This window comes from Fusarium fujikuroi, chromosome FFUJ_chr03, assembly GCF_900079805.1.
Source record: "Fusarium fujikuroi IMI 58289 draft genome, chromosome FFUJ_chr03".
NCBI lineage: Eukaryota > Fungi > Ascomycota > Sordariomycetes > Hypocreales > Nectriaceae > Fusarium > Fusarium fujikuroi.
The window spans coordinates 4417123-4439881 of NC_036624.1; the positions used below are offsets into that span (position 1 = coordinate 4417123).

Below are 22759 nucleotides of genomic sequence, written 5' to 3' on the forward strand. Positions count from 1 at the left end.
CAATCCCATATGCCGGATCGATTTTCAATATTTCCGGACATGCAAGACAAAAAGCCTCATTTAGAATTTAAAGTTCGCAATTTCTTCAATATTTATCTCCTTTCAATATCCGACACATCCGTTACTGATACGTTGCTTTACAGATATCCAAGTTGTTACGTGGGGCAGTTGTCAAAGCGACGTCAATGTACGTCATCGATACAGCATCATTCCCTGCTTGAAACCGTGTCACTATCAAACAGTTTGAGTGAAACCAATGTAGTAAAAAACTGCCGATTCTTCAACCGATGTAATCTTATGCCTTATGTGACCGACATTTTCTCTTCCCTTTCTCGGTTTCGTGAATCTCCGTTCAGCTTACTATCAACTCCAAATTTGATCTCAAACGCAAGATGCCAGGTGAAGTGATCGATCGCCCCAACCCGGCTCCGCTGGACAGTCATCTTCCAGATGTGGCTCTGGAATTGGCACTCAAGGCGCCAAAGAAGCAACTGGACAAGAAGATCGCCCAGTCGCTCAATGATTTCCAGCATGCCGCATGCTATATTGCAGGGTGTAAGTGAGTTAAATTAGTGTGGCATATGTGGCTAACGCCAAGACAGCCATGATCTTCCTCAAAGACAACGTATTACTTGAGAGGGACTTGAAGGCACGAGATATCAAGCCACGATTATTGGGTATGTAAGCATTGCTCACTTTGGTGCCTAGCTAATGTTCCAAAGGCCACTGGGGAACATGTCCAGGCATTATCCTCGTCTGGTCGCATCTCAACCTCCTCATCCGCAATCATGATCTGGAGATGATCTTTGTTATCGGACCCGGCCATGGAGCTCCTGCTGCTTTGGCCTCGCTGTGGTTGGAGGGATCTCTCGAGCGATTCTTCCCTCAGAAGTACGGTGTTAGCAAGGACGGCTTGCGCAACCTTATTACCGGATTCTCGGTTCCTGGAGGCTTTCCTAGGTGAGACGAGTGCTGAACGTTCAGATAAGGCTAAGCTAACTAGTTCAGTCACATCAACTCCGAAACTCCGGGTTCCATCCACGAGGGTGGTGAGCTAGGCTACTCTCTAGCTGTTTCATTTGGTGCAGTCATGGACAACCCAGACTTGATTGTCACTTGTCTTGTTGGAGACGGTGAAGCCGAAAGTGGTCCCACCGCAGCGTAAGTTATTTGCATCTTTTCATGGCATTCACTAACTCTTTAGTGCTTGGCACTCCATCAAATACATTGATCCTGCCGAGTCGGGAGCCGTTATTCCCATTCTGCATGTAAATGGCTTCAAGATCAGCGAAAGAACCATTTATGGATGCATGGACAACAAGGAACTATCCAGTTTGTTCGCCGGGTATGGATACCAGCCAACCATCGTGGAGAATCTCGAAGAGATCGACAGCGAGCTTTCTGGTGCTTTGGAGTGGGCTGTCAGCGAGATCAAGAAGATCCAAAAGGCAGCTCGAGATGGAAAACCCATTATCAAGCCACGTTGGCCCATGATTGTTCTTCGAACACCCAAGGGCTGGACAGGTCCCAAAAAGGTTGACGGCGAGTTCATTGAAGGCTCATTCCACTCTCATCAGATACCTGTTCCCAACGCCAGCAAGGATGAGGAGCACCTCAAGATCCTCCAAGACTGGCTCAAGACCTACGATACTGCCCACTTGCTCAAGGACGGAAAGCCTGCTGAGAGTATCTTGGAGATCATTCCTCAAAAGGATGAAAAGAGACTTGGACAGCTCAAGAAGACATACGACCCTTATCAGCAATTGAAGGTTCCTGACTGGAAGACTTTTGCAGTGGAGAAGGCTTCACAAAACAGCTGCATGAAGCAGACTGGCAATTTTCTGAACCAAGTCATCAAGGAGAATCCGAAGAGCTTCCGCATCTTCTCTCCGGATGAACTGGAGAGCAACAAGCTTAGCGCGGTATTCGAGAATACAGGCCGAAACTTCCAGTGGGATGAGTTCTCTCGTGCACAGGGCGGTAGAGTCATTGAGATCCTCTCTGAGCATTGCTGCCAAGGATGGATGCAGGCAAGTATTCCGGGCTGAAGTCGGCAGTTATGCTAACAGCTACCAGGGCTACACACTCACGGGTCGAACGGCACTGTTCCCCAGTTACGAATCTTTCCTCGGCATCATCCATACCATGATGGTGCAGTACTCCAAGTTCAACAAGATCGCGCGCGAGACGAACTGGCGAGGCGATCTCAGCTCAATCAACTACATCGAAACCAGCACTTGGGCTCGTCAAGAACATAATGGATTCTCTCACCAGAACCCATCCTTCATCGGCTCCGTCCTCAACCTGAAGGCTGAGGCGGCCCGTGTGTATCTCCCTCCCGATGCCAACTGCTTCCTTAGCACCATCCACCATTGTCTGAAATCCAAGAACTATGTCAACCTTATGATCGGCTCGAAGCAGCCCACCGGTGTCTTCTTGTCTCCTGATGAGGCTGCTGAACATTGCCGAAAAGGTGCAAGCATCTGGGAGTTTGCCTCAATTGACAGTGGCAAGGAGCCCGATGTTGTGATTGCTGGTATTGGTGTTGAGGTTACCTTCGAGGTTGTCAAGGCTGCTGAGATTCTCCGCGCCTGGATCCCTGAGCTTCGAGTCCGAGTCGTCAACGTCACGGATCTCATGGTTCTGGCCGCTGAATCCCGTCACCCACACGCCCTCAGCCGCGCTGACTTCCTTGATATGTTCACGGAGGACAAGGCTGTATGCTTCAACTATCACGGATACGCTGCTGAGCTCCAGGGCCTTCTCTTTGGACGCCCTGGTCTGCACCGCATGACAGTGGAGGGATACAAGGAGGAGGGTAGCACCACCACACCATTCGACATGATGCTCCTCAACTGGGTCAGCCGATTCGACGTCGCTAAGCGTGCGCTCAAGGGCGCTGCCGAGTCAAATGACAAGATTAAGGTCAAGCTTGACGAGACACTCAAGAAGATTGATGACAGAGTTGCGGAGGTCAAGAAGTATATTCAGGACGAGGGCAAGGGTAAGTAAACTCCATGCACTGAAGGTTCGGCGCTAACAAATGACAGATCCTGAGGACTTGTATGATATGCCTAAATTTTAAAATGTTTTTTTAGAGGATTTAATGGGGTAATTAAATGTCTAGAAGTAATTTGAAGAGATAAGCGAATGAGAAACGATATGCATGCTTTGCCCGAACATTCCGTGATCGCTGCGACGCGAGACCATTGAGATCATTGCTTCAGTGAAATGGTATGAACAACAGGTCAAAAGTACATGGACAAGTTTCTTCGTCATTTTGAGTCCTTACACGACGACAGGATGTGGTGTCTCTCGAAAAATCATATCCTCAACTTTTGACTCAACGGTCAAGGCTGGCATTGACAAGGATGCGAGCCAGGGTCAACGTGGTCTAGACTCTAAAGCCAAGCCAATCAAACGGCTCAAATTGACGCCTCAAGGACGATTCAGGCAATTCTTGATCTCGGCCGGAGATAACATGGGGACGACGAAAACATAGTTGTTAAGACATCATGAAAGCAATATCTTTCCCTTGCGCCATAGACCTTGTCTCATTTTTAGGCTTCTCAATAGGTATTCCGAGTCACGGAATAGCTTGTTTAATGTGTACGGCAAATTGGATTTGAGTGCGGTCCTACGCTTTGTTTACGCTATTCTCCTTTTAGTCCTCTCTCTCCCATAGATAACGCATGATACTCAAGGTCAAGGATACACGATACAGCAAGCGCTGGCGTGAGATGGAGCCCATCACGAACTAATACACTTCCATGCGTCTTCGTACAAATCTTTTATCTCTTCCAACTCCTTGTCCTCCTTCTCATCACTCCAATCGAGGATCAAGCTCTCTTTGAATAAGGAATCAAAAATAGAAGGGTCCTGCCCCTCTATTTCCTTTCCCCCAGAGGATAGCTAATCCTGTTCGAGGTAGGAAAAGTAACCAATATAACGGTTTCGTATAGTTGATTCTTTGCCTTTCAATGTCCTATAAAAGATTGTCAGTGGTGTTTACTAATGGTGCACCAAGTAGCGACTGGACTTAGCGAAGGAATATCGCAGTTAAGGTGGGAAGCAGGCATCTGTACGAGATAACTCAAGCGATAGGCCAAAATGGTAAGAAATCGAGGTGAAGTCTTACATTGTTTTGTAATTCTCCAACTGGACCTCCTCGACCTTTTGCCTTTCTTCCATGATTTTTGTTGCCTCCTCCAACTCCATAATGATGGATTTACTGTCATCGGTCTCTCTCAGCTGTGTGAGAATTCTGACGCCCTCTTTGGCATGGTAAATCCCAATTTCGGGGATTTCGGCCAGTTTCATGTGCAGGTGTACGGCATGGTAGGGATTGAGGCCTTCCTCCTTGACTAGGGCTTTGGCCGCCTTCAATACTTCGATCGGAGGGCCCTCGCGTTCGAGACGGAGATATTGCCTGTACCGATCATGCAACTCCGCTGACTTCTGTTAGTCTCCAGACTTCTCCCGAAAACGTACACCTACCTTGGCGAGCTGTTGGCATGGGGACTGGGGTTTTCATGGTTAATACGACGATGGGGATATTATGTAGAGCTGTGGTGATTGTGATAAAGATTGTGATGGAGAAGAAGATCATCCAAGACCGATTGTGGGTTAAAGTCGAGAAACATGAAAGTGCCTTCCTTTACTCTTTGGATGTGTCAAGTGCCGGGCAAGAAGCAATTGACGATGGGAAACCAAGGATATTCTCTTTTGGGAGGAGCTACCTAAGCATAGCACCTCAGCATGATTACAGTACCTACCTAGGTACTATAGGTAAATGTAGGTAGCTTTCTCATAGCTCGCACGTTCCATTTGGTTAAAACATTTAGCATTCGTTACATTCCTCGTTACTGTAGTTTTTCGTGATCCTCACTGAGTATGTTACAATGTCATGAGGTACCCTACAATGGATGAAATATCTTACTGCGTATTAACCAACCCCTGCGCAACCAGGGTCATTAGGTACCTACTGGTAGATAAAGGCAAAAATAGGTACATAGGAAATGTCTTCCATTTGGAGAAACAATAATAAAGGAAGAGCAAACAATTTGTGTGGGTCGTTTACGTTACTTGTTTCCTTTTTGAATGGCTCTCTGCCCAGACTGTGCAATGCCATCCTCGCTCCTTCAAGGACACCAACGCTCCACGACAGCTCCCTGAACACGTTCCAACACACCAAAATCAAGACCCTCTTGACGAAAAGCGACAATAATCATGTCAAAGTCTCGCTCAAGAGCCTCCACAGTCCATTCGGCTTCATCAAGTCTTGGAATTTGAGGAACAGCGTTTTGCGACACAAGAGGATCAGCCCAAGCAACATCGACCTTGCTCGTTTCGACCAAACGCCTCGCCAACTCGAGGCCAGGGGAGTTGGCAAGATGCGACTGCCCGCGCTTGAAGCCAACCCCAACCACAAGGACGCGTGGTCGCAGGCCGTTCCTGTCAACGCTGTAGAGACGCGTCACAGCGCGTTGCGCGATTTTGGAAGGACGGTCGCTCATCTTCTCAGACGCTGCTCGCAGGAGAGGGAATTTGCTGTTGGAAAGCAGATACCATGGATTGACTGGAATACAATGACCACCAACACCAAGGCCTGGTGAGAACGGGAGGTAGCCAAATGGTTTGGTGGCAGCTGCGCGACACACTTCATACGGATCGATGTCATGAGCACCACAGGCATCCGCCATCTCGTTGGCGTAGGCGATGCAGACCATGCGCTGACAATTCTCGTACAGCTTCATCATCTCGGCAACTTCTGGCTTTGACACTGGCACAACGTGATCGAAACTCTTCGAGTAGAGCCTCATAATAGCATTGAGCGACCCCGGGACCACGTCGTCAAGTCCAGACACAATCTTCGGTATGGAGTGAGCTGGCGGCTCGGTGCGGCCAGGGTCAACACGTTCAGGAGACATGCCCGCGAAGAACCCACGCTCTTTTGCAAGAGGGCCAAGAAGAGCGCGCGTCATTCCCACTGCCACCGAACTCTCCACGACGACCACAGCGCCTTGGCGGCCGTAGAGCTTGACCACGCCCAGAGCACTCCTGAGGTATGACGAGTCGATTGTTTTGTGATCAATCAGAAGGGTTGGTACTGAGATGAGAAAGTGGGTGACTTCAGCAAGATCTGAAGGCTTGCATGTGAACTTGGCACGACTGCCGACAGGTTGCTTCCGAGTCAACTGTTGAGTTCGAGCTTCTGATACATCATATCCAAGCACGTCGTGATTTTTGCAGAAAACGTCGACTAGATGCTCGCCAACATAGCCAACCCCTATGACAGCAACGAGCGGCTCAGCAGTTGCATCAATGGGTTTGGTCACCACGTTGAAGACATCTTCTGCCTCTGAAATTTCACTTGGAGGAGTGATGTCGTAGTATTCTCGACTGGAAATATTCCACGACTTGGTTTCTGGCTCATGACTAACAAAAGGAAGCCCCTGAACAAGGAGGCTCTCGGCAAGAATTTGAGCCATGATGGTAACGATCGAAAGTTAACGAGTGAATGGGGCGAAGTGAAAAAAGATGCGGAGAAATCATTGGGGTTCGACAGGAACATATGTATCATCAATGGACGACTATGGGCTCGTATCGAGCGATCCATCGATACTTCTGGCTTCACAACGCGACCGATGAATCGAGAACTTTTCCTTTCCGTTTCAATTCAACGGCTATACCGTGCGGCGTCAGGCCTCAGTAACCGGAACTTTCTAACACGATACTCCGAGCCTCGAGTGGAAACTTGGCCTACGCCATGAACTGCCCCTGAATATCTTGCCGCAAGAATGCATCTGGCCACGCAATATCTTTACACCAACCAAGATGCGATTATCAAGTCACAAAGTCTGAAACTAGCAACAGCCATTCCGCTATCCCAGCTTGAAGAGACTTGCGAGGGCCAATACAGCCTCACCGATGCCTTGGATGATCCCCTGTATCCTATGCAGGAGTCAACTAGCCTGGAAGCACTGCATCCATTTCAGCTGACGTGCCTGAATTAACATCCTAGCTCAGTCAAATTGTTGTACAGGATGACGAGGGTATGTAAAGATTGAAGATTAGTCAATTGTCACTCCATTTCGCGAATACCTTTCCAGGGAGGCATATGTTAGCACATCGGGCAGTGGCTGATCTATTGAACAGCTTGTTGGCTCAATGGCTGGTTATTTTTCTTGATGGCGACTACATGATTGCTGAAATCATTGTGATGAGAATATGACTCCGCAATCAGGGGGACAGGCCTCAGCTCAAGCTTGCGGGCTGTTGAGTATCGTCTGCGATGCCAAGACGGCCTCATAGTTATCCATGGGATTATTAATACGTTTAACGGGACAACTTCAATTTCTTGAGGACGATTGCATATGAGATGCTGGCAGGATATTCACTGTGATACGGTGAAGGACAATATTAGGAGCAGATCTTCAGTGTGGGTCAGAAACCTCACATCAACCCGACAGCGGAATACGGAACAGCCTTGAACCTGGCAAGGCTATCTCGCCGAGATGTTGACATGGCTTGCTGAAGTTGAGCTGAGTGATGTTACACAAGCTGACGGAACACGTCAGTTTCTTCCCGACGGGCATTAAGCTCACTGTCCCTGTTTCGTGTCTCGGTGGCGGATCATATTTTTATCACGACAAGGGTGCGAACATACAAGCGTCTTCAGATCGGCAGCTATTCTAGACTTTGTGTAACGATACACGAGAGACATTTAAATGGGTCGAATACGAGTATATGTGCCAAGAAAAATTTGGATAATCCGACTGGAGGACGCTGCAAAAGCAAGGATAGCTGCAGGTGACTCGCGTTTTTGGGTGTCTGGGGAAAGTTTCCTCCCTGGTCTTGAGGCTGATAGCAGATCCTATCTTACCAGTTCTTGTCAGCGAATCATCACAATCAAGAGCCAATTCATCAACATCGGTTTCGACGAGAATATTGAAACCTGAAGAAGCAACCACGTCTTGCTGCCTGGTGTAGCATCAATGGATCAATATCTGCAAGTCGGATACTCTTCTAATTGCCAAATCAGAGCACCTTCGACCTGCGATTGCCCGAAAAAGAAAGCAATAAATCAGAGACAGTGGTCTCACCTGATAATGGCTGACTTTTCGGGGATGGCTTATATTGACCTCAACGTGGATCCTCATTGACCATTAGGTGACCTGGTATGAGGCCTAGGCTGCCGGGCTAGTACATCCAACTCGGCTGGCGGTCTCTCGTGTTCAACGTGCAGAATATGGGCGTTCAAACCGTCTTAATTTTAAGTTGGATGTTTACCTCGCTCAGGAGCTGCAGTTACGCGTGCCCCACGTAGATAAACTCTCTCAAGGCTTCATACAACTACGCATCGGCCGCTCGCATTGCCACTCGTTCAACTCATCATTTTCCCTTCCTTCGTTCCAAGTATATTGCTTCCGTTTCATTACTCTCGCTCAAAATGAAAGCCAGCCTTCCCGTCACCCTTGCTTCCCTGCTGCTCCATGCAGGGACTGTTCTGTCTGGACCAGTCTTTGCAGCGGATGATCTTCTGTCATTGCGCAATTCGAAGTTGAGGAAACGTGCCGAGTGTGGTCTTGGGATTGGTTCGTGCAATCCTGGATCCTGTTGCTCAGAGAGTGGCTTCTGCGGAACAACCGGAGACTTTTGTGGTGGTTCTGCTTGCCAGCTCGAGTACAGCGATTCGTGTGATACTTTGTAAGTGCTATCCGAAGCTTGGGAATCACAGACGAGATCTTGTATCGTCCAAGTCCTCGTACTGCAGTAACAGACATGAAGCTGACATGGAGACCAGTTTCGGGCCTCGTGGAGGCAGCACGGAAGGGATCTCTCGACCACAGCTTGGCAATGTCCCGTATGGTATGTCTTTGCGCCAATTCTAATGGCCGTATGCATTATTAGATGCTTACAGCAGAAACAGGCACTGTCATCACAACTTGCACTACACCCGGTGTGATTGCTCTGACATTCGATGATGGCCCTCTCGACTACACCAATGACCTCTTGGATCTTCTGGGTGAAAGAGATGTCCAGGCCACTTTCTTTGTGGCCGGTAACAACAGGGCCAAGGGACATATCGATGACTCGTCCAACCCATGGCCTGCTGTGATGAGACGCATGTACTCTGCAGGCCATCACATTGCCAGCCACACTTGGACTCATCGCAATCTCAACGAGGTCAACAGCACTATCCGAAGATCTGAGATGATCTACAATGAGATGGCCTTCCGAAATCTCTTTGGTTGGATTCCGACCTACATGCGGGCGCCATACCTTGAGTGCAACGCCGCATCTGGTTGCCTCGATGAGATGTCCGAACTTGGATATCATGTTGTGGACCAGAACATTGACACGAAGGACTACGAAAATGATAGCCCTGCTTTGATCCAAATCTCCAAGGATCGCTATTCTGCTGGAGTGTCGTCCAACTCGGATAGCAACCAGTACATTGTTCTGGCACATGATGTCCATGATCAGACTGTTCACAATTTGACTGCTTTCATGATCGATACTGCCCAAGATCGTGGATACAGGCTTGTGACTGTCGGAGAATGCCTTGGTGACCCCCGGGAGAACTGGTACCGAACAGTTTCCCGAGGCCGAGATGTCACATCGACAGAGTCGGCTGCCCCTACCCGAACTGTCCCTCCTACCAACGTGTCGGTGACAACAAACACTGCCACTTCTACTGCTACTGGTGGTCTGGCAATTTCCCCAAACCAGCAATGTGGTGGTAACACGGGCTATACTTGTCAGGGATCAGCCTTCGGAAGCTGCTGTTCCTGGTATGGTTACTGGTACGTCTTCCCCCGCTCTATTCTTCAAGATTCAAGGATGCTAACATTATCTAGTGGATCGAGCGAAAGCTACTGTGGAACAGGCTGTGATGCAGACTTTGGGTCGTGCACGCCTTCCGGAAGCGACATTCACGACACCACCAACGGTCTTTGTGGTCCAGGTGTCAGGGCCTCATGCGGAAACTACGGTGACAAGACCTGCTGCTCTCAGTACGGGTTCTGGTAAGACCACCTCCTAGACCAAGACAACAGATGTAACTGACATGTACACAGCGGTAACAGTGCTGCTCACTGCGGAGCTGGTTGCCAGGGGGGCTTTGGAGAGTGTAACTGAGGTGCATTTTATCCATCAATATGATGTTGATGTTGTGACTCAGACGGGAGAGGCTTGAGGAGAGGGTAAGACAGCGATGACTGTCGGGATATTCTTGTTTACTTTCTTGTATCCTCCCAGGATCATTAATTGCCCACGGGTGGACCTCTTTAGCTGGTATTTAGACTTAATTGGTATTGATTGACCGCAATTCTGCAATAAATCTTGTCGAGCTGATCTATCTTACATGCTTTCAACTGAATAGAGCTGCATGGAACTTTTTCCCAGTAAGATTTTCACTCTTGCTGAAATTACGAGTCTGATGTCCCACAACATCAAACGTGCATTTAAACATGCAGAGCCTCCTGAAATAGAAACCCATGCAGCTAGTCTGGGACTATATCCGCTGTATCACCACAAGAAACGCGTAACGGCCTCACCTTGACCTGCATATCCCAGATGTCAACTCCTATTGGATAAGCCTAACTTGCAAACGGCCAACCAACGCAGCTTGATCGGCGTGGGGTTCCGCATCCCGAGTGTTACACAACATCTCGGGATGCTACTGGACGTAAGCATTTACGCAACGGGTATATCTTGTCAGTGGCCGGGATATGCTGGTAGGATATTGGGAAGAAACTGGGATATGTAGGTGAAAGACTGGGATGTGGCGGGATATGTTTGTAGATGCTAGGGTGATGGGCGGGGATGCGTAGGTGAAGGACTGGGCAATCGGGTTGCGAAGATCTTCTCGGCGAATCTTGCATATTGTGTGCTGAGCTTGCTGGCAAGAGTGTGGCTGCATATAATGGTGCTTTTGTATAATGCGTTTGTTTGGTGAAGTGGATGGGTGGGCTACTGCAGGTCCGGCCCTGTCTGTTCGGGTTGGACCGTGGACTTAAGTTTAAGCTTGAAGCGGGATCTTGGTATCTCACTGCACGTGTTGGAAGAAGGTTCTGGATGGTGTTGAGATATACTGTGACTTCAATTTTGGTTTGATGGCACTGGGAACTCTTTGGTTTACCAACAATTCCTGAATCCGTAGTCTTCTCCTCGCGAAAGCATACACAACTGGCTCTCAGGGCTGAGTTGTCACGTATCCTGTCAAGCTGAGTCTCGTATTCTGCCTCTAGATCTTCCTCCCCTCTGCAAAGACCCGAAATACCAGATACACATACCCTGTTCCTTGCGGTGACATGCCAATGCATCGAGGCCACTCTGATATTGAATCTCAACAAGTCAAAGATCCACGCATAGAGATTCCACAGGCCTCATCCCGAAATAATCGCCCCATACGGTTCGGGTGAGATTCGCGGTGACACAGCAAACCCTATTGCCAACACTCAAGTCCTCTCCCGCTGCCTTGGCTGCATACCAACCAAGCAGATACGTGATCCTACTCAGCAGGCCATGTCGAAAATAGCCCACGGGCCGAGCTGGTATCCAAGGATCTTGCGCGTCCTCCCCGTTGATCACTCCAGCACCGCAGGCATATGCAAGGTCTCCATTTCAGGACTATTACTTTTTTTAATTTTTCCAATTCTTGTAAAACTTGGTTTTCCCGTGATGGGAGCATTGGTCAGCGGAGATCCCGCGCCCCCCTCCTCCTCTCGTGTGCTGTCGTGTTAGGCTCGTGAGGACCAACGGTGAGGCTGGACGGCAGTGTGAGGCCTTTGTAATATTTGTTGTTTGGGGACTAGTACTTTTGTGCTGGGGAGATCTTGCTATAGCTTCACTGTCCCCCAGCCTAGAAAGTGGTTTCTTGTTCGATAGGAGATAGACTCATCACTCGCTTTTGGGATCTGTTGGAAGGGTGTTCTTTCATCGGGTCTTTGACCTTGTCACTCGCTTTGTCTCTCGTTACTCTTGTTGATTTTGTCTACAAACTTGGCTCCAGGTTTGCAATTAGCATTCCATAGAACTGTAAGTATTCTGGAGCTTGCATCTTATACATGTGCTAAACTCTCTGGTCGACAGCTCCAAATCGAACGTGCAAGTCCACAATCGCAATGGCCAACCTCGTACCTCCAGGTTCCACCAGGGAATCATCCTCTTCGGAGACCGGCAATATAATGTCCTTCAACAAAGGAAAGATGCCTGCTCTACCGTATGGTGGTGGCCCTGGTCCTTCAATATCCCACGGCCAGATACCCCTCCGGCCAAGCGGAACAATCTCCAGAGATTCAGTAAGTCACACCCAACATGACTCTTGAGGTTTATCCTAACAGACTATAGTCCGTTATTCGAGGTATCAATGGCGGCTTCCACCCAGGCGCTCAAACCCCAATGTCGGGCGTAACTCACGCCTCATGGCTCACCAACAACGGCAACGAGTCGAACCTCTCTTTTACATCGTCCATCATGCAAGAAGAAGCCAAACTCCGCTGGGACTCAGACGAAGAACTCAAAAAGATGTCCAAGAGCATGCTTCGTCTTCAAAAATGGAGTCTCATCATCGGTCTCGCCTCCATCAACGGCGTTCTCATCTACGTTGGTTGGAAGTACTACCAGGTGTACTACTTCTTCCTAGTGCTCTTGAGCTCCAACACCGTTCTTCAGTCGTTTATGTGTATCTGCATTATTCTACATTGGTTTATTACGCATGTTCTTTTGGGATGGTGGAAGCGGGAGGAGAATATCCCTGCTGAGCCAGAGAAGATGGTGCTGCTTCTGCCGTGCTATAACGAGACGTATCAGGAGTTGACAAGATCTCTTGATTCGCTTATTGCGCAGAAGAATATCGACAATCATCCTCGTGTCATCTTCATCGTTGTTGATGGAAATGTTCGAGGTCCGGGCATGGAGAAGACTACGCAGGATTATCTCCTCCAAGATATCCTCGAGCCTGGTCCCTCTCGAACTTTCGAAAATGGATATCGTGCTCGAGACGGTTTATTCATGCCTGTCAAGACACAAACTGGTTTCTACAAGGGTATTCCGTACGTCTTCGTCGGAAAGCGCTACAACCAGGGCAAACGCGACAGTCTCTGCTTCGCACGGTCTCTTATTTACCACTTCAAGCAACGCTCCGAGAACATTGTCACCATGTTCAATAATGAGCTGTTCGAATACATCGGCAACAACTTCATCAACGCTGGTCTTGATGATATCACTTACCTTTGCGGTATGGATGCCGACACCGTGTTTGACGAATACTGTATCTGGGAGATGATCAAGGAGATCCGCAAGAACCCAAAGCTCGTTGGCGTATGTGGCCATGTCTGCGTTGATTTTGATGGTCACAATTGGGGATACTGGTCTTTGTATCAGTCTGTTGAGTATTCCCAAACTCAAGGTCTTCGACGCATGTTTCAGTCTCGCATCACAGGAAAGGTCAATTGTCTTCCGGGATGCTGTCAGCTCATTCGTGTTGATGAAGCTACCTTTGGCGATGCTGTTCTTCGCGAGCGCTTTGGGTACTGCCCTAAGCCAAATGATATCATGACACAGCACATCATGGGTAATTACTCTGAAGACAGTATCCACGCCTCCATCATCTTCAGTCTCTTCCCCGGCAAACAAACCGCCCAAGCCCTCCGTGCCAAAGCCATGACAATCGTTCCCCAAGACTGGAAAGTGTTCCTCTCGCAGCGCAAGCGTTGGGCTCTGGGTAGTATCTCCAACGAATTCGTCATGATCTTCCGCCCCGGCATCATCCTCATTGAGCGTCTGCAGAGTCTCATCGCCGTCATTACCTGGGCAATCACCCCTTTCATCATCGCCGCCTTTGTCGAACTCCTCATTGTCTTCGCCAAACGAGGCAGTGAAGTGATGCAAGACCCCGTGTTCCTCGGTCTCATCTGCGTGCTATTCTTCCGCTATGTAAGTCACACTCTAGTCTACCCCTGCAGCAAATCTCACGCCAAGAAAGCTTGGCTAACGTCCGTCTTTTGCAGCTTTACTCTTTTTGCATTGGCTTCTGGCTGCCTCGCAACAACCTCGAGCGCGCGCAGTATTTCGCAGGCTATGTCATGCATCTCTTCACGTCGCCTTTTATGAACATTATCATTCTGGTTTATTCTCTGTTTCACTCTGACGACTTCAAGTGGGGTAAGACGCGTGAAGTTGTCAGGGGTGTTAACGAGAAGGATGGTGATGATGTTGGTGGTCGGGGTACACACTGAGGCTGGTAAATACCTCTACATTTATCTTCTACATATTTTCTTGAGTGTTGGGTGTTGTTTGATACGATATTGAGGGTGTTGAAAATAGACTGGAGCACACGGACCGGTCATCATTGTAATGTATATTTCTTGTTACAAAAGGATCGAAATCTTGCATTTTCAGATACGGAGGAACCAATGACTACAGAGATCTTAGTCTTGACTTCTTGTGGCGCAATGATGAGACTCGAGACTACCACGTGCTGTTAAGTTGCATTAGTTGATTATTGACGCCTGCGAATTGGATGTGCCAAGATAAGCCCATCCGATATACCGACAGTTTGGTCGCTGTCACAAATGTAAAGCCAAGATCCGAGAGGCTAACTTTACCATTCAGGGTATCTCGACACGCCATGACCAACTTAACGCGCAACAATCAGTTATCAAGGTCCTATCTCAGTGTCCTCATGATCACTGCATTCCTATCAGCGAGATAGACAACCCCGCCCGTCCCGTAGATAGCACCAGGGACTTTTTATCTTGTTTGGGTATAGCCTCATTCTCGCGAGCTACGCCGATCTCCATCGCCAACGGTTCCCCTCCTATTGGCTCCTCGGTGCATGCCAGGATGCGAAACCCGGGGGTGGATTCGCGCCAAGAGCAGCTGGTCAACAGCTCTTTTACGTGGGTAGCAAACCTCGTGGAGCTTTTCTCATCTTAGCTTTTTCCTCATGTAATAGCAATCATGAAAGGTCAAGCAAAGTCCCGCTCTGGCTGCAGGGCCTGCAAGAGCAAAAGGGTAAGAATATCCGGAGCAGCTTACCCTATTCTCACTAATGCTGTGGTGTGATCTGTAGCTCAAGTGTGACGAGAGCAAGCCTAGCTGTAATAATTGTATTGCGAGGAAGATTGCTTGTCCGGGGTATCAGCAAACTTTCAAGTGGTCCACCAAATATGAGCGACGAAAGGACAAGACGAGTGATCCTCCTGATTTCAACCAACTCATCTTTGCTGCGTCTGAGTCAGTTCAACGTCGTGGCTCTGATGTGACGGTATCTCCACCTCAGAGCAGACGGTCATCTACCACTTCGCAACAGGCTTCAAGTCCTGCTACGGTGCCATTGATTCCTGCATTTTTATCTACCGACTCAAGTCTTGTATGTCAACAAGACAAGGACATTAAGAGTCCAGCCAGTGCAGCTAGGAACTGTGGCCAGTCATGCAACACCTCTCGAAGGCGCTCATCATTGACACCATCTAACGTCGCGGATAATACGACGTCTTCGAACAACATGCCTCTCATACTACTCCCCCAAGACCCAACGCCGAAGACCCCCGAAGAATCCGAGGATCAAGCCATCGCTCTCTACAGACGACGCTCATCATGTTATACAGCAATGAATACTCCAACAACCATCTCTGAACCATCAACATTCTTGATAGAGCTCTGGTTCAAATCTGTCTGCGGCTCATGGGCAGCATACGACTCCCCGACCAATCCTTTCCGGCGGTTAGGATCCTCCCTTTGGGGTTCCTCAAGGCCATTGTTCTACTCGCTTCAGAGCATGGCAGCTGCTTCTCTAACACGACGACAACCTCAGATCCAGGAAATCGCTGCATCGGCCCCACGAATAGCGACCGAGGCTATAATCCAGGAACTCAAAGATCTCTTCGCGTCGCCGAATAGTGTCACCACAATACCTCATGCGCTTATCATATCACTCTTCTGCCTGAGCTCATCGCTTTGCTGGATGGACCATAAACAACTTGGTCTGCAATATCTACGCCACGTGCGCGTAATACTATCCCTACTTGAAATGCGATCCGAGCACCTCTCAAAACAAGACCAAAGCTTAGTCGGCTTCTTCAAAGAATGCCTGATTTACGAAGAATCCGTCCGCAGCATCGTGACCAGCACCAAAGATGACATCAGCACGCTCACAGAATGGACGCCAGCAACATATCCACCATATGACTTTGTTCTTCATCCCTGGACAGGTGTTCCGCCCAAGATAATTGCTTTGTTTGGAAAGTCAATGTCGCTGTGTCGCCGATCTCGGGATACTTGGCGAAATTGCACTGCGCCGACGTATGAGGTTATGTGGCAGACAATGATCGACATTAACGAAGCGCAAATCCTCGAAGAGACGCTCTTGTCCGTGCAAGTGCCGAAGCTCATTAGCGACGCGGCAGATACTTATACGAATAAGGGCCAGATCAATCTCGATTTGCACCATGCTGCAGAGGTCTTTCGACTCTGTTCATTGTTGCAGCTGTACCAAACATTTCCAGATCTTGTGTCGAGAAGACTTCCCGAGAGGATCAACGGGAGTGTAACACAAGTTACATGGCCCACGTCACTCGCCCTTCACATCACAGGCCTCTTATCCAACATCCCTGCCTCGTCGATCCGATGTCTGCAACCCTTGCTGTGTCTCGGAGTCGGCTCAGGATTGCGGTGTAAGACGGTATGCGCTGAGGAAAAGCCACCGCAATTAGCGCTCCTAGACGCCACCACAGATGAGTGCTTGCTGACTGAAGAATCTAACCACAAACATTTTACAGACGTCAACTTGGCGCGTGAGTTTATCGTCGAGAGACTGAAAGGGTTTGGCAATGGTCCAGCTGCTGGGCCGATCGTTGTGCTGCGGGAGTTACTGCAGGCAGTGTGGTCGTATTATGATTGTGAAACAGTGCCGGGGTCTATTCATTGGCTTGATGTGATGGATGATTTAAAGTACGAGACTGTATTTGGTTAGATTTGAGGCCAAACGTAGCTCTATGTTTAATTGCTTAGTTCGATACCAATTCGATACCCAGTATAAACAAGTCTATTCCTTACTCTTAGACTCCATCCTCAGGCAGTAGACTCAGACTCAGACTCATATCATGCCCGGCACATCACCCAAGATCCCTGTGATGGTCAATCGAACTTCCCGTCTTGGCAGCCACATTCCGTTCAGCTGCGCCCACCATCAGAGACACGGTTACACTAACAAACACTCCTCGCAGGGTTGATTTGATACTGGGATTTCTTATCTTGTCACCGACACGGACCATTCCTTATCAGGGTTGAGTTACCGTGCAGAAACCCAGTGGATTGGTCTGCGCGCGGGGTAAACCAGCGCCTGTGATAGCTACACCACACTAACACATTCTAGGCAAAAATGTCCCAGCTAGAATTGGGATCTGGGGAAGGGGGGAGGGGATGCTCGTGATATCACCGTGTTAGTAGGCGTCACAGAAGGTTTAATTTCTTGATAAGGGTGTGTGAGTGAGTGTGTGTCTGGTTTATAATACAATGCTACCGCCGCACGTTTTATGTCAACGTCAACACCAACTTCAATTCTGCCTGTTCCATCATATCATATATAATTGCTATTTGTTGCCATCGTCGATATGAATAACGCAGAGAAAGGTGTATCAGAAAAGGGGAGTGATCATGAGCAGGCAAAGAACTACGATCATGCTGTTGGTGATGCCGGCGATGCTGCGGACCTGACGGCCCTTGGGTACAAGCCCGAACTCAAGCGTAACCGATCAATGTTTACACTTCTTTTCCAATCATTAGCAATTGCTGCTGTAATTCCACCACTGCCTCTTTACTCTGTCTCACTTGCTAATTGATGATAGATCCCTTATGGCTTCGGCGCACCGCTCATCAACTCCGTCTACGGCGGTGGTCAACTAACCATGTTTCTCGGCTGGATCATCGTCTGCATTCTCGACGAGTGCATCGCCATCTCACTAGGCGAACTCGCTGCTCGATGGCCTACATCCGCTGGTCCCTACTACTGGTCTTTCCAGATCGCATCGCCAAAGTACAGAACTGTCCTGTCTTTCATCACCGGCTGGACATGGCTCGTTGGAAACTGGACCATCACGTTATCCGTCAACTTTGGCTTTGCTTCGCTTCTTGCCGGAGGCATCAGCATCTTCCTGCCAGATTACGACTGGCAGCCGTGGAAGCTCGTGTTGATCTTCTACGGACTTTGCGTGTTTACCTTCTTCATTGTCGCGTTTGGCAACAAATTCCTTCCTACCGTAGATACCTTCTGTGCAGCTTTTACTGCTATTACTATCTTCGTCGTTTGTGTCTGTTTGTCGACCAAGGCCGATAAGGGCAGACATTCGGCAAGTTACACGCTCGTAAGTACGGAAGTTCCCGATCATTCAACTTTTTACTAATTTGCCAAGGGAAATTTCGATCCCAACTTATCAGGCTGGGGAAATTTTGGTTTCTGGATCGGTGCTCTACCATCAGCCTATACGTTCTCCGCCATCGGCATGATCACTTCCATGGCTGAAGAATGCGGCGACGTTACTGTCAAGCTCCCAAGAGCTCTCGCCCTTTGCGTCCCCGTCGGCGGCATTGCAGGCTTGTTCTTCGTAAGCCTCGTCTGTACTCTATTTCGTATCAATGTACTAACAATTACCAGATCATCCCCATCTGCGCAACCCTCCCCCCTCTCGAAGAACTCCTTGCCGCACCACTAGGCCAGGTCCTCCCCATGATCTTCTACCAAGTAATGGGCTCCCAAGCCGGCGGAATCGCCCTTACAGCACTGGTCCTCATCATCACACTGTTCTGCTCCATCTCCATCACTGTCGCCGCCTCACGAACAACATGGGCCTTCGCTCGCGACGAAGCTATTCCCCTCTCGAGAGTCTGGTCCAAAGTCAGCAAGCGACACGAAACACCCATCATGGCTCTCCTCCTAACGACTATCATCGAGATGCTCCTGGGTCTCATCTACCTCGGCTCGAGCTCTGCCTTCAACGCTTTCATCGCCGTCGGTGTCATTGGTCTCGCTAGCTCGTATGGTATTCCAATTTTACTATCCCTGCTCACCAATCGAGCTGGAGTCAACACAGCGCCCTGGACTTTTGGCAAGCAGATTGGTTGGGTCATCAACATCTTCGCTCTGGCTTGGATTTGCTTTGAGATGGTCTTGTTCTGTATGCCTGTTGCTATCCCTGTCAATGCTGTCACGATGAATTACGCCGTCGTTGTGTTCTTTGGCTTTATGGCGATGTCGGCGGTTTGGTATGTTGTGCATGCTAGGCATGTGTATAAGGGACCACCAGAATCCGATGGTCTGCACAAGTAGGACGGAAGTTTTTGGGATCGTTTCTCATTTTTTCAACAAACATCGTCCCCTCTTAGCTTGTATATACTTAAAGTTATCATCAATCATAATGTCGCCCCAATCATGTAAAACACCCCATCTATAACAACGTGTCTCCTCATTTGTGCTCATCGGATTTGATCAGCCCTGGCAAGATACTCGGGTGTATATCGTCCACTTTCTCCCCTGCCACTAAACTCCTCCATATCACCCTCCTGTACATCAGCCAAATACCTATCAAACTTATCCGCGACATCAATCGCTCTCTTCAAATGCGCAAACGTCATCTTCTTCCTCTTATACTTGGCCAACTGTCGCCCCGTCGTGATCGAGTTCCGAATTTGCCGTCCATTCATAGGATACTTTGCCAACTCTTCCAGATATAATTCGATATCATCAAAGTCGATACTTTCCTCCTCACCTAAACTCTTCAACCTTACCAGGAAGTTCTTCCAGATCTGTAACCGCTGGTAGTCCTTCAACTTCTCGTACCGTAGAGCCAGCTGGATACGTGACTTGAAGGCCTCGTCAAATGTCCCAACACGGTTAGTCGTCAAGATGAGGATGCCTTCATAGTACTCCAGCGCTCGAAGGAATACAGACACCAAAGCATTCCTCTTCAAATCTTGTAAAGTTCGTTGTTCAAGAAAAACTTCTGCTTCATCAAGAAGTACAACACAGTCCCAAACCTTGCCTAGATGGAACACAGATTCGAGATACTTCTCCACGTCTGCAGGCTCAGTGCCAATATCTCCGCACGTAACTGGATATAAAGGCTTCTTGGCGATTTCTGCCACAGACTCAGCTGTAAATGTCTTACCTGTTCCCGGGGACCCGTGCAGGAGCATGATGAGACCGCTGCCTTTGCTTTCGATAAGATCTGTGTTTTTCTCGGCATCGAGTTGGTTGGTCACTAGAGCTAGGACCAGCTCCTTCATGGCTTCGTCCGCGACGAGACTTTTAAAAGCCTCCTTGTTCCAGCTGACGTCTCGAATTCGATCGACCTCGAGATCAACTGCATATCCATCAGTATATCAAGTATAGCGAAAGAATCCAAGAGAGCTGCTTACCCCATTTCTTACGTCGCAGGTCAAATCCCGGGATCAGCTTAGGGAACAGGTAAATCTCTGGTTCCTCAGGCTCGCTTCCATCTTTTGGCAAGTTAGGCTTTCGACCTGATATATAACCTTCTTGTCTCATGTAACTGCTTCCTGGATGGAGTTCCTTGTAGGTGTCAAAGTCCACCATAAACCGTTGTCCCTATTAGGTTTCAGCACAACGTGTCAGCTTGGGTGAGGCCTACTTACCGCTTGTATCCTATCAGAATCACTGCCTTCATATGAGATGAGCGTTTTCTCACGCAGTTTCCAAAACCTCTTGCCTCGCTGTCGTAATATTTCTTTTACCCTGGGCTTTGCATATGACAACGGTATAACGTTGAGATCCGTGATATTAATTTCCCCGCCTCTATATTTGGGTGGGAAGTCAATGAATAGCTCCCTATCGACTGCAAAGAACTTTCCTGCATATCCGTAGGAGCGCGTTTCCACAATCCACGTGTGCGTCCCCTGTTTCTCTTGTTCCTTATCTGAATCGTCCGATTTCTTCTTCTGCTTATGAGGTGCCGGTCGAGTGGTAGCAACGCGTCCACTGTATCTGCCGTTCTTGTCTGCGACGAGGGTATCTCCTGGGCGTATTAGGAACTCAATGGAGTCGCTCGAGACCTTCCCTCTCTTGAATTGATCGTCGATTTGGTCATAAAGTGGTGCAAAGTTACTTTCGATCCATTCAACGAGAAGTCCAACCAATTGAGCGTGTCTCTCTGACAGTGCCTCCATCTTGAAGCCAGTTCGGCAGTGATACCACCAGAGGTGAGGGTCCTGCAAGCTGCCCATCTCGTAAACATACGGAAAGTCGTCGCTCATTGAAGGGAAAAGCTCAAATAAGGCCTCGACTGCCTCAACCATTTCCTCCGTCACTAGAACCACATCCTGGCTGGCTGGTTCTGGTTCAGGAAGCGGTTGCTTTGCTCTTTTGGCAGCATTTACCGCGTCGTATTGATAGTCCACGGAGTAATACTTGTAGACGATAAGTGATGCGCCTTGTTCTTCGGCGTAGTCACCAGGGTCTGTGATGGGGAATCGACCTCTGAGGTCGACATCGTCGCCAAAAACTACCCATTCAGGAGGAGAAAGATAGACAGTCCGACTTCTTTCGTCGACACTGTCGTCTTCCGGCTCGACTCTTTCTAAGCAATAGAAGAGCTGAACTTTGGCAGGCAAGTCCATGGGACCAGTTGAGATCTTCTCGAAGGGTGGTATTCTCTTCTTCCAACTCCTCAACACGTTGGATTAATGCTTGTAATGTGTTCTCATCGACAAGAATCTGGTGGGAAGAAATATCCTCTCCAGTAACGTCGGCGAAGTCATGAGACCCCTCCTCCTGTATTTGAGAAAGTCCATGGGCCTCAGTTGTCTTTCCCACATTTGATGGCCCACTTTCATGCTGAAGCTCAGTAGCGCCTATAGGCATGGGATTTGGTTCCAAAAGCCTTGTTTGTGCTTCTGTTTGCTCCTTGTTGGCCTTGGTAAAGGTTGGGATGCGATAGCCTCGAGTTGGGCCGGAGGATCTCCAGGTGACTGGTGGGGGAACGGGGGGTGCCAAGCTGTGGTTGAAGTTATTGATATTGATGCCAGCATTGGCACCTTTTGGCATGATAGGTCCATTATCTATCGCTGCAAGTTTATCTCTGTTGCTAGCTCCTATAGCGTCCTCAGAGATGGTGTAATGTGTCTGAGCGGGCTTGACAACTGGTGGCAAAGGTGACTGTGGAGGCGGCTGAATTGTCTGTGGATAAACCGGGGGAGGAGGCGGAGGATGATCGTTAGGGTTGATCCATTCACCCGGGAGCGTAGAAGAACGATCAATGGGAGGAGGAGGAGGCGGTGGTTGTGGTGGCATCACCTGTATTCCAGGACGGGGAGTCCTGGGAACGGCCATGATAGGAGGTGGCGGAGGTATTCTTCCTTTCGGGGACTTTAGAGGATTACTTATTCGAGTGTTTGACGGGGCAGGTCGAGGTCTCCGAGGTAGCGCCAACATTGAGGGTTTCGCAAACAAATGTCCCTCTCTTCTAAGAAGTCGACTGAGCTGCTGATGAATGTCCTCTTCTTCGCTATCATCCTTATCATCTGCCTTGTCCTTCTTGTTCTTTGGCGCTGGCGATACGCTTCTAGTTGGTGAGTCCATGTTCACTCTTTACTTGAGAGATACCGATTATGAAATGAAATGAGAAGGTGTTGAGGTGAAAATGAATCAGGCTGAGGAGTTGAAAGTCAGCCGCAAAAGCGCCTGACAGGGGTATATGCATGAAGCTGCAGGTCGTCATCTTGATTATGCCTCGTG

At 48.9% G+C, this 22759-nt stretch overlaps 8 protein-coding genes; 5 read left to right on the forward strand and 3 right to left on the reverse strand.

Annotated features, from left to right (window-relative positions):
* Positions 1-392: 392 nt before the first annotated feature.
* FFUJ_03452 (related to xylulose-5-phosphate/fructose-6-phosphate phosphoketolase) lies at positions 393-3085 on the forward strand (the record flags this gene model as incomplete). XM_023575301.1 has 7 exons in its annotated part: positions 393-555; positions 603-677; positions 723-960; positions 1009-1161; positions 1205-1985; positions 2077-3004; positions 3051-3085. The coding sequence occupies 7 exons, from the start codon at positions 393-395 to the stop codon at positions 3083-3085; spliced, it is 2373 nt and encodes a 790-aa protein (XP_023428504.1).
* Positions 3086-4134: 1049 nt separating this feature from the next.
* On the reverse strand, positions 4135-4534 carry FFUJ_03453 (uncharacterized protein; the record flags this gene model as incomplete). XM_023575302.1 has 2 exons in its annotated part: positions 4135-4451; positions 4498-4534. The coding sequence occupies 2 exons, from the start codon at positions 4532-4534 to the stop codon at positions 4135-4137; spliced, it is 354 nt and encodes a 117-aa protein (XP_023428505.1).
* A 607-nt stretch (positions 4535-5141) lies between these two features.
* FFUJ_03454 (related to NDP-N-acetyl-D-galactosaminuronic acid dehydrogenase) lies at positions 5142-6491 on the reverse strand (the record flags this gene model as incomplete). The annotated part of the gene is made up of 1 exon (XM_023575303.1): positions 5142-6491. The coding sequence occupies one exon, from the start codon at positions 6489-6491 to the stop codon at positions 5142-5144; it is 1350 nt and encodes a 449-aa protein (XP_023428506.1).
* A 1961-nt stretch (positions 6492-8452) lies between these two features.
* On the forward strand, positions 8453-10143 carry FFUJ_03455 (related to chitin binding protein; the record flags this gene model as incomplete). XM_023575304.1 has 5 exons in its annotated part: positions 8453-8709; positions 8807-8871; positions 8933-9809; positions 9864-10031; positions 10083-10143. The coding sequence occupies 5 exons, from the start codon at positions 8453-8455 to the stop codon at positions 10141-10143; spliced, it is 1428 nt and encodes a 475-aa protein (XP_023428507.1).
* A 1988-nt stretch (positions 10144-12131) lies between these two features.
* FFUJ_03456 (related to chitin synthase) lies at positions 12132-14246 on the forward strand (the record flags this gene model as incomplete). XM_023575305.1 has 3 exons in its annotated part: positions 12132-12308; positions 12358-13944; positions 14019-14246. The coding sequence occupies 3 exons, from the start codon at positions 12132-12134 to the stop codon at positions 14244-14246; spliced, it is 1992 nt and encodes a 663-aa protein (XP_023428508.1).
* Positions 14247-14970: 724 nt separating this feature from the next.
* Positions 14971-16984, forward strand: FFUJ_03457 (uncharacterized protein; the record flags this gene model as incomplete). XM_023575307.1 has 2 exons in its annotated part: positions 14971-15024; positions 15083-16984. 2 exons carry the CDS (start codon positions 14971-14973, stop codon positions 16982-16984), a joined length of 1956 nt encoding a protein of 651 aa, XP_023428509.1.
* Positions 16985-17624: 640 nt separating this feature from the next.
* FFUJ_03458 (related to GABA permease) lies at positions 17625-19336 on the forward strand (the record flags this gene model as incomplete). XM_023575308.1 has 4 exons in its annotated part: positions 17625-17807; positions 17859-18374; positions 18423-18614; positions 18665-19336. 4 exons carry the CDS (start codon positions 17625-17627, stop codon positions 19334-19336), a joined length of 1563 nt encoding a protein of 520 aa, XP_023428510.1.
* Positions 19337-19482: 146 nt separating this feature from the next.
* Positions 19483-22603, reverse strand: FFUJ_03459 (related to TOB3 (member of AAA-ATPase family); the record flags this gene model as incomplete). XM_023575309.1 has 4 exons in its annotated part: positions 19483-20369; positions 20425-20614; positions 20662-21681; positions 21734-22603. 4 exons carry the CDS (start codon positions 22601-22603, stop codon positions 19483-19485), a joined length of 2967 nt encoding a protein of 988 aa, XP_023428511.1.
* Positions 22604-22759: the final 156 nt, after the last annotated feature.